General features: G+C 39.7%; 1 protein-coding gene across 1 annotated transcript in view; it reads left to right on the plus strand.

The window, feature by feature from the left end:
- sarnp (SAP domain containing ribonucleoprotein) overlaps positions 1 to 10,481 on the plus strand; it is a 30,664-nt gene extending 20,183 nt beyond the window's left edge. The window contains exons 10-11 of the mRNA XM_048523643.2: positions 7,756 to 7,839; positions 8,852 to 10,481. Coding sequence (XP_048379600.1) covers positions 7,756 to 7,839; positions 8,852 to 8,893 — 126 coding nt within the window. The 3' untranslated portion in view covers positions 8,894 to 10,481. The remainder of the gene's footprint in view (positions 1 to 7,755; positions 7,840 to 8,851) is intronic.
- The last annotated feature ends 702 nt before the right edge of the window (positions 10,482 to 11,183 follow it).

An 11,183-nucleotide genomic window follows, 5' to 3' on the forward strand; every position in this document is an offset into this window, starting at 1 on the left:
GCAGTCCTTCTGAACCTGTGCAGGAAGGGTCAATGTGTGCCCACATTCATGGGAGTGAGTGTGCTCCCTTGCTGTTCCACCTGCTTCCTTACAATCTCCCTTGATCCCCTTTCGTGAACTCTGCTGTCCTAGCTTGTCCTTGTGTGTAATATTTTAGAATTTGAAATTCAAGTAGTGACTGTGGCTGTTGGTTTCTTGTGTGAGTAGTCTTTCTCAAAAAGAAAAGTACATTAGGTTATTAGTCCAGAACCTAATCTAGGGAGCAGGGAACACCATGAGTGCTAATGGAAAATTGTTTATACAATGGTTAAAACAGTATGGTAAACATTTGAAGGGCATTAGCTTGTTTTTATTCTTAACAATCAAGGATTGATTTTGGTTTTGAAAACCAGAAATTACAAGTTTTTAGGACCGTTTGGCAGAGACCTGACTGGGGTCAGAAGCAGTAATATTTTATCTCAGACATAAAGGTTTTCAGATCACTTAAAGGAATGGTTGAAAAATTCAGTTGGTGCAGCTTTCAGACCAAGAGTACTTGCTTAGAAATCTGCAGGTTTGTAAAAGCTGAAGAAGTCAAGCTCTCTTTTGAGAGTTTTCATGTAAGAAGACTCCACAGTTTGCAGAACAAAACTGGGGAGAATTAGTTAAATCAAACTTGGGTATAATCCAGAAGAGTGATTTTTATATGGTTCTGAATTAATGGCGTTAAGAAACAAATTGGAACTTTGTTTTACTGTGTGTTTTAAGATCTGCCTAATTGTGTTCAATATTTAGCCTGTTTGTTTCTTTTTTCTGGGTAATTGTTTTCCTGTTACTAAGGAAACTTACTGCCTTATGTGACTGACCACCGCATTAACTGAAACACACAAACTCTGTTAAGCCAAATTTCACTCTAGCATCTGACCTGTCCAGTAATGTCGTCATCAGCTGGCGCCATAATTGTTGGTGGAACTCCACCTATCTGGGCGAGTAGAGAGTATTCCATTGCACTCCTGACTTCTAGATTGTGGACAAGCTTCGAGAAGTCAGAATGAAGTTGCTTGCTGAAGAATCCCAGATTTTGACCTGCACTTTCGGGAAATGTAAACAAACAAAGAAACCTACAGCACAGTAACAGGCCCTTCGGCCCTCCAAGCCTGCGCCGATCAAGATCCTTTGTCTAACGTGTCATCTATTTTCTAACGGTCTGTGTCCATTTGCTGCCTGCCCATCCATGTACCTGTCCAAATATATCTTAAAAGACACTAACGTGTTTGCGTCTACCACCTCCGCTGGCAACACGTCTCAGGCGCCCACCACCCTCTGTGTAAAGAACTTTCCATGCATATCTCCCTTAAACTTTCCTCCTCACACTTTGAACTCATGATCCCGAGTAATTGAGTCCCTCAATCTGGGGGGGGAAAAAGCTTTTTGCTATCCACCATGTCTATACTCCTCATGATTTTGTAGACCTCAATCAGGTCCCCCCTCAATCTCTGTCTTTCTAATGAAAATAATCCTAATCAATTCAACCTCTCTTCACAGCTAGCACCCTCCATACCAGGCAACATCCTGGTGAGCCACCTCTGCACCCTCTCCAAAGCATCCACATCCTTTTGGTAATGTGGCGACCAGAACTCTACACAGTACTCCAAATGTGGGCGAACCAAAGTCCTACACAACTGCAACATGACCTGCCAACTCTTGTACTCAATACCCCGCCCAATGAAGGAAAGCATGCCATATGCCACCTTGACCACCCTATTGACCTGTGTTGTCACCTTCAGGGAACAATGGACTTGAACACCCAGATCTCTCTGTTCATCAATTTTCCCTAGGACTTTTCCATTTACTGTATAGTTCGCCCTTGAATTTGATCTTCCAAAATGCATCACCTTGCATTTGCCTGGTTTGAGCTCCATCTGCCATTTATCTGCCCAACTCTCCAGTCTATCTATATTCCGCTGTAATTTCTGACAGTCCCCTTCACTATCAGCTACTCCACCAACTTAGTGTCATCAGCAAACTTGCTGATCAGACCACCTACACCTTCCTCCAGATCATTTGCATTGTATTCACAATGTGAGCAGAGCTGATCCAGTTCAGTTTCTGGTCAAAGGTGACCCTGAGGATGTTAACGGTAGGAGATTCAGATCAGTGCTGAACATTGTTCAATCAGCAGCAAGCATCCTCACTTTTTTGACCTTCTGATGGAAGGACAGTTATTGAAGCAGTTGAAGATGGCTGGGCCTGAGGCACTGCCATGTGGGAATCCTGCAGTGATGTCCTGCAACAACCACAATTATCTTCCTTTGTTTGGCTATGTATGACTCTAATCATTGGAGAGTTTTCCCTCCATTTTATTGATTCCAGTTTTGTCAGGGATGCTTATTGGCACACTTGGTTGACAGTTGCCTTGATGTCAAGGGAAGTCACACACTCCCCTCATCTCTGGAGTTCAGTTCTTTTGTTCATATTTGTACTAACTTTGTAATGAAGCCTGAAGATGATTTCCCCAGCATCAGAGAGGGTGATATTCTTGAGTTAATGCCATTTGAAGGAATATTTATGATATATTCAATCATTTTGACACTAGAGGAGTCTGATGAGCTGGAAATTGGCTGGGTTAGATATGCCTCGTCTCTTGTGGACAGGGCATACCTGAACAGTTTTCTACATTGTCAGATAAATGCCAGTGTTGCATCTGTACTGGAACAGCTTGGCTAGGCATGTGGCTAGTACGAGAAAACATCACTTCAGTACTATTACTGAAATGTCGTCCAGGCCTATAACCTTTGCAGCATCTGTGCCGTCAGCCGTTGCTTGATATCAAGTGGGGTGAATTGAATTGGCTGAAAATTGGCATTTGATGCTTGGGACCTCAAGAAAGAGGTCAAGATGGATCATCCACTCAGCAATTCTGGTTGAAGTTGATTTTTAAAAAGTGAGTTCTCAATTAACCTCATTACACCCCTTCCTTCTAATATGTTTAATATTGTACTGGCCTCCAGTGACCAGAGATGTGAGGAGTACTTTGGTTATAAGTGACAGTTAGGTAAGGGCAGATGACAGATTTCAAGCGATTAGTTGAGGTGGCAAGTAATCGGTCACTTTTGCAGGGAGTGGAGGCGATAGAAGGGAAGTCTGACTTGCAATCGAAAAGCATTGGTAATATTCCTTGCTGGACTGGTTAATCACCTTAAGCCTCAAATGTACTTGGCTTATGATCAGTACAAAAAACATTATTGTAGTTGGTAATGGACTTGGCACACCACCACTTGCAGGAAATGTGCACACGGAGCGAATTATAATGACCTCTGCTAGGTGGTAAATGTTTTGACTGTAACAAAGATAGAAAATTTAATTATCGAAGGGTGCTTGGGAAGTTTTTGTACACAGTTGGAAGTGGGCTCATTGTAGCATGCTGCGAAATAATGACCCTCTTGCATAACACTGAAGCAACAATACAGCTTTGTATTAAATATCCAGTTTGCCATTTCTTCGAAAGTAAATGATTTTTGCCAAAATCCCTTTGCGTTTTTATGGCAAGTATAAACTTTTGTTTCATTGCACACTTCAGTAGGCTCCATCTGTCACCTGGGTTTTTGCTAAGTTTGAATCCACAAACAAATTGTCACCTTAAGAGGCTCATCCAGGCAGCACTCTTAAAACAAAGCCAATGTGTTCTTTCTACCCCCTGTGAGTTCTTGTGGAGCTCTCAATCAAGCCATGCTAGATGGTATAATGAATGTTAATGGCAGGGAAAATGCAGCTGACAGCTACAAAAAAAGTAGCACAGTGAAGTCGTCATTGCCATCGGTCTCTTGCTGTAAGAAGGGACTTGTGATTGATGTGTATGCCATCTCTCTATACGTCTGCAACACTGCAGTGATCAGCTAGTCTCTACTCCTCCATTGCAGACTGGTAATAACACAACTTAAAAACATGAGAAGCCGGGGCATTACAATACCTGAATCTAAGCCAATAGCTAATGAAACACTGCCAACAAAAAATAGCTACAAGACTGGATGTAGGAACAAGGGAGGTGCAGGGATTTTGTGTAGCTTTCTAATTTTGTTTTCCTTAATGACTTTCAGAGAAGGTGAGTGCACGTGGCCTTTGCTTACAGAGCCATTTAAAGAAAAAAGGTTGCTTCCCAGTTGAAACAGGCCGCACTTATCCTTAATGTCTCCTCTAGAGTTGTCGTCCTCTGTGGTGTGTATTGGTGCTGAACACAGTAGCGAAGTGCAGTTGTGTAATTAAGGAAGCAAACTCAGCTGGTAATTACAATAATACTTGAATAGGGACCCTTTGTTTATCTGCATGTAACTTCAAGCTAATGTCCTAAGCAACATTCTCCAAAGTGACCTTTTCAATATTTGAATGGGAACAGAAAACAATGTGGCTTTTTAAATATTGTCTTCAACTAAATTACTTCTATTTTCCTCAGTGATAGAATCCTAATGCTGCTTATACGATGCAATAAGATTACTTTGGAACTGGAATTTTGTTTGTTGTTGATGTCTGCATTGTTGGTGGTTCTACTAAAAAGCTATCCAAAATATTAGATGTTAGGTATTTAGTGACTGTGTAATCATTGAACCATCTGTATAGGAAATTTTTACAATGTGAAGTTGATTCTAGAAGTTTATTGAACCTACTGAATGTTTTCCTGTTGATGTGAACTACATTTCTGCCTTTTGAGATGTTTTGGTTTCGTTGCTTGTATTTTTACAAGGAGACATTTGCAATGTACAGACTGTTGCAAATAGTGTGCGGTTGTGAATGCATTTTTGAAACCTTGGTCTCCTACTCTGTGCCGTTATTCTCATCAGTTGTTTGATTTAAAATAAACTTGGGTAAGTGAACAGAAGAGGGGCGAAAGTTGCTACAAAGTGTCACTTGTCGCCATTGCAGTGTAATTCACAGAACTAGTTCTATGAAATTACACTGGACTTGAGGTGTGTTCTGTTGGATGTTTTAATGTTGCTGAAATTATTCCTATGCTGCTTTTGATGCTCTGAAACAGTCTTTGTATAGTCGTGTGTGAATTAGTGTGTGTGCTTTTCGTGATTGCCATGAGGTATGATTCCATATGTACCAGTGGTCCTGTCTTTATTACTCATTACAATGTGGAGCTGGAGGTACACACAGGCCAGGCAGCATCAGAGGAACAGAAAAGTCAACATTTCAGGTTTACATCCTTGGGCAGGACTGTTTTGACTCTGACTGCAGCATCTACAGTTCCTGCTATCTCCTTTCTTTATTTCTGTCTGAAAATATATCTGTTGGTTAGCTAGCAGAGAGTCATGCCCACATGTTCTCTCCTTATCTGATTCTTGCAAATACACTTCAGCAAGGGTCACTGGACAGCAATTAGGAGTGGGAGCTGTTTTTTTTTCTCCTCCCCCCCCCCCCCCCTGTTCTACAACCCAGAGGTCTGAAACCAATGAAGTGTTGTAATCACAGCCCTGTTGCATAATAGTACTGTATTCCTACCTGATCCTTTGACTTTGCTTGTGTTAGGAAACTGCTTTTCAAACTCAATTAGTTAGATTTAAAAAACAACTAATTTGTCACTTTGAGCTGTGTTAGAGGGGACTATAGTTGCTTAAACTTGGAGCCAGGGTTTTACAGAAACTAAAGCACTGCAAATCTCTCCTGCTGTACTGTTCTAACTTGCTTTATGCAGGTATTTAAGTTTTGATAAATGAAGGGGAAGGAATGATTTGATTCTATATGTTTGAATATCAAACTTCACTTGTTTGGTTGTTTAAGGCTGGAGTATTGATGTAATTATTTTGCCAAGCTACCAAAAGTGCATATAATTGCATGTATATAGAATGTTTAATGTAGTTAAATGTCTCCAACCACTTCTCATAGGTGTGACGATTGAACGAAATTGTTACCAAACCGCATAAGGAGGTATTATGATAGGTGATTGAATGTTTTGCTGGACAGGCTTGTTTTAAGGTGACCTTGGAAGGGAAATAAAGCAGTGGAGAATTTTGATACAGAATCCCAGAGCTTGAAGTTGCCTGCCATTCGTGGAGCAATTTAAAATTGAATGCGCAAAAAGCCAGATTTGGTGGAGTGCAGTTTGTTTGTGACATCCATATGGCAATTTGGTTTCGTTACAGTGCCTTGGTTTTTAACAAGGAGCCAATTTAGGTTAGTGAACATGGTGGGTAAATGGTACTTGAGATCAGTTAGCATATGGGGTAGCAGGAGGTTTGGGTGAGGACATGTTTTATGCCAGGTGAGACTGGCCAAAAAAGGCAATAATCAGGTCTAGAGATATCAAAAGCATGGATAAGATTTGCAAGTGAGTTAAAGCACGGGCAAAGCCAGGCAGTGTCGCAGAGGTGGATGTAATTGGCCTTGCTGATTGAAGTGGATTTGAGATCAAAGTTCATCCCAGTCTGATTTGGACAGCAAACTTATGAGCAGTTCAGCAGGGTCTGGTACAGGCTCTGACAATGATCAGGGAAGCGATGGAGTTGGTGGTAGATATCAAAAATGGTAGCTTTGGTCTTCCCAATATTTCATTTGGGGAGTTGTTGATTGTATGATAAAGAGCATCAGAGAAGCACAGTGACCAATCTACGTCAGTGGATAGATTGAGAGATGATATCAGTACGTGCTTTAAATGAAGCCTGCAGACCAAGGAATGCTGGAAAAATGAAAGCATCTGTGAAGAGAAAAACTGTTAATGTTCTGATTCACGCACAACTGAATATTTTCTGAAGAAGTCACGTTCAACTTAAAACATTAACTGTTTTTCTTTCCGCAGATGCTGCCAGACATGCTGAGTATTCTAGCACTTTTCTTATTTGATAAAGGAACAGCTTTTTTGTCCTCCCTTGGTTCCAGCCTGTTGTGTTCTTTCTTGAAATTGAAATGCTGCTTTAACCAAACTCTGTTGTGGGGAAACTGATTCTAATCCAATGAGTCAACCTCTTGTATGCTGCTGCTTAGTTCAACACCAAATCAATTGTCAGCAATAAAAGCCTCTTGTTTCTCTTCAAAGTGCTATACAACCAAGTCATGACTGTTCTCTCTACTCGAGGTCTTTTATTAACCGGGCAGAACCTCATTGAATGCCAGCAAATTGCTTTAATTGATTTAGCATAGTGCATTGAATGTTTACCATTTGAAGCTACTTCATGTTTCACAACGCTCAGATAAGTGTCATTTGCAAAATGACGAGAGCTGGATGGTTGAATTTCCGGAAGTTCTTTTCCTTTCTTTGGTAATGGCACAAAAGCTGCACATGCCAATAAATGTTTAAGGAGTGTTAGAGATTTGAGGTCAAACAATGAATTACATTCTAATGCTACCTGTTTTCTTTTCCTGGCTATACTGAGAGAGAGTACTTTTTTTTTTCTATGAATTGCCTGAATTCTTGGTACACTTTAGCAGTTTGTCTGCCCAATGTTGTCATTATGCTTCACTCAGTTTAGCCAAAAAATACTGATTGCGCTCTTTGTAACCTTTTGCTACCCAGAGCTTTCAGTGAGTATTGTAATTTTGTGCAATACATTAACTGCTGGGACATAATGAGAAGTTTTTTTTTCTCAATTCATTGTAAATTTTTAATGATGCTTGGCCGCAGTACAATTGCAGCCCCTTGGAATCTTGCTCAAGTGTTCACTTTTTTGTGTGTACTTGTGGCTTTGCCCCATACCATTTTGTATTTACACATTGAGATGAACGTTTCTGACTTGAATTAATTCTCATAGCTGGATTTTAATGTGTGTTTACATTTCCTTGTAGACTGAAGATGATGAAAAAATGAAAAAGAGAAAGGAGCGATTTGGAATTGTGACCAGTTCAGCAGGAGGCGGCGATGATGTTGAGGTAATCAAACTTAACATAATTAGCCGACACCATGGAAACACACCAACTCTGATCTCTCAGCTTTTACGTGACGGGTTTTAGCCAGAAATGTATGATGTAGGCAAACTTTTTAAGACACTTTTTAAATAGTTGCAAATTTGTGCAATGATTAAATATCAACTTTCTATGATTTAAACTGGTAGACCCCAATTTTAATGCTTTTAAATCTGAAATTGATCAGACTTTTGCTGTCTGTTTGTGGGGGAGGACGACGACCCTGCCGAGGATGGTTTTGGAGGGGGCGAGGGGGAGTAATGAAAGGTCACGGAGCCAAGCAGTTGAGTGGGATTTAGATACAGATCTACTGTGAATGGCCATCTCAGTTCTCTGTGTCCTCCCAAACTAATTAAATTGCCTTTTGGTCGAGTAGCTATATGAATGCAGTATTGAATATGCTATATAATCCTTCTGTGTACTACGTATGATTGATTCCATCACCGATAGAATGGTGGTTGTCATACTGGATTTTTTTTCTTTTAGTCATTAACGACATGAGGGCGTCCCTGACCAGGCAGCATTTATTGCCCATCCCTAATTGCCCAGAGGGCAGTTAAGAGCCAGTCACATTGCTGTGGGTCTGGAGTCACATGTAGTCCAGACCAGGTAAACATGGCAGCTTCCTTCCCTAAAGGACAAAGTGAGCCAGATGGATTTTTCCAACAATCGATTCATGGTCATCAATAGATTCTGAATTCCAGATATTTTATTGAATTCAAATTCCACCATCTGCCATGGCCGGATCCGAACCCAGGTCCCCAGAATGTTATCTGGGTCTCTGGATTAACAGTCCAGCGATAATACCACTAGACCATCGCCTCCCAGGCATTAGGCAATTGTGGCTGATGAATCATTGTTTTGTGAACTCTCATGATATAATCATTGCTACATTAATTAAGATAACTAGGATCAGATTATACTTTAAGAAATTAATTGTAAATGGGTAGCCTTTCTGATATTGTTATATTTTTTTTAGGCAAAGAAGAGGAAAAGAGCAGAGCGTTTTGGAATTGTCTGATAACACCTTGTTTTTTTTACGAAGAATATTTTAAATGTGTATCAAGTAGATTTTTTTTCTAGGATACTTTTTAAACTGAAATGTGCTTTTTTTTCCCTATTGTGTATCAGTTCGCAGTAATGAGTGTTTGCAAGGTGTCAGAAATTAGATGACTTATTTAATTACAACAGCTAAAATGTACAGTTGCTTCAGGAATAAGATGCTGAGATAACAAGGAACGCAAGTTACTGCTGCAGGCTGGAGATAATCTTAGTGGAACTTAATGCAGGTACTGTACAACGAAGTGAGATTTGATTAAATAATTAAAAAAGGTTAAATCTTTGTTAAACACTGCAAGCTGCAAAAGTCTTAATTTGTAAAAGTGAGTACGTGTAACTTTTATTGTGATACTCTTGCATCCTCCTGTTTTTAAACACTACAAGTGACACAAAGCCTTGATGGTTCAGACATTCGGCAAATTGCAATAGCATTGGCCTTCAACACACAATGACAACAACTTGGCACAGGCTATTCAAGAAAAGAACACGAGCTACTCCCTATCCATCGCCGATTTGTGAAAACCTATTGAACATAGGTGATCTTTCCTTTTGAAAGGATGTTTATTAGTTTGTATCAAGAGGAAGTTTTTATTTGAGTATATCACTTTGGCCAAATGGACTGGAAGAAATTAATAATCATAGATATTAATATCCATCCAGCCACTAATGAATAATTCGTACTGGAAGCCATATAAATCAATCATTCTTCATTCTCCCTCCACGCTCAATGATGCTGGTTACTGCAATATAACCAATATTGGTTACTGCCGTCACTTACTTTAATTTCAAAAAAGTTGGAGTTCATATTGTCCTAAATCATTCAACACTCTGTTTCCGCGCCCCCCCCCCCCCCCCCAACATCTTATTGTATACCATGATTTGTTGAATGTAGTATACAAATCACAGAATTCCTATAGAAGTTGAGCCTCTAAACTGAGTTAGCAGTTGAGCTGAGTTGATTTTGGTCTTCTGCTCCTTTTTTGTTTGAGAGCAGATTTTCGTTTATCGCAAGGGATGAGAGCAATCTGTCTTAGTACATTTTCAACTTAAAATTAGTGATAGAATATCCCACTTTTTTCTCCTGTGCGAAAGAACAGCAACAAAGTTAGTAGATCAAAACTTGTAGATCATCAGAATCAGTTGAATTGTGACAATTGAGTGGTTTCTGGTATACATCATGCAAGCATGAATTATTCTGCTTTGCTGTTTATTCTGTTCTTGTACACCATTTTTATTCTAAAGTTTCAAGTGACTCAAAATGTTTGTGTATGCTTTTTTGTTTGAAACTTGTTCTCTCGCTCTGCCCTTCCCTTTCACACACTTACAGTCTTGTGATATAACTGCAGTGGCTTTGTTTACTGGAACAATCAATGTTTGATCATAAACCACCAGTTATTTGATATATAAAATGGGATATTGTTTCCCAGTAGATTAACTAGCAAGTGCTGCGCAATAACATGCAATATTCTTCTGTCCAAGTATAATTTCACATCTATGAACTTAGCTTTATAACCCCCACAATAAAGAAAGTTTTTTGAGTTTCTTGATCACATTTTCTACAAATGTGCATAGCTTTTTATAAAATATCTATAAGTTTGGAATGTCTATTTGATGTCTTTAACATGGAGATGAATCAGGCATTTCATTTTCTCTATTTTTATCTTTCCTGGAACTACTGACTCTTGATACAACAGTACTTTAAATGTTTGTTTCTCACGGATGAGGCCTCTGACTGTACATGCTAGCAGGCTTATTGTAGAGACATGACAGCAAGCCTTCTCATCCTGACATTCCCGAACATTTTCCCAAGCAATTACAGGATAGTGATCAAGCACAAGTGCTTCTTATCTCCTTCCTCCCCCCCAACAAAATTGGACAGCCTGAAGCCCACGTGTTGAGAGTGAGTATAGCACTGAACTTCACTCGTTATTGATGTCAGCAGACTCTTCATCTACATAGTTCAGTAGGCTCTGACCATTAGAGCTGACCTACTTATTTTATCCCAGATTGTACACTTGAAATGTCTATTCACGTTTTAATGCAATATAGTGGTATGTGTTAATTTCGTTAACCATGACTGCATTGTGGATGGGCTAGATCATATGATCATCGTTACCTGTAACAGGGATCAAATGCTGAGGTTGAATGGAGCAACTGCTAACTGAACGCTGAGTCTTGCTAGCTGGTATGTCTCAGTTGCACAAAGAGGGAACTGCTTATTTCTGAGATTTCGTCTTGGTAATTGTCTTGTC

Source organism: Stegostoma tigrinum, chromosome X (assembly GCF_030684315.1).
Source record: "Stegostoma tigrinum isolate sSteTig4 chromosome X, sSteTig4.hap1, whole genome shotgun sequence".
Taxonomy (NCBI): domain Eukaryota; kingdom Metazoa; phylum Chordata; class Chondrichthyes; order Orectolobiformes; family Stegostomatidae; genus Stegostoma; species Stegostoma tigrinum.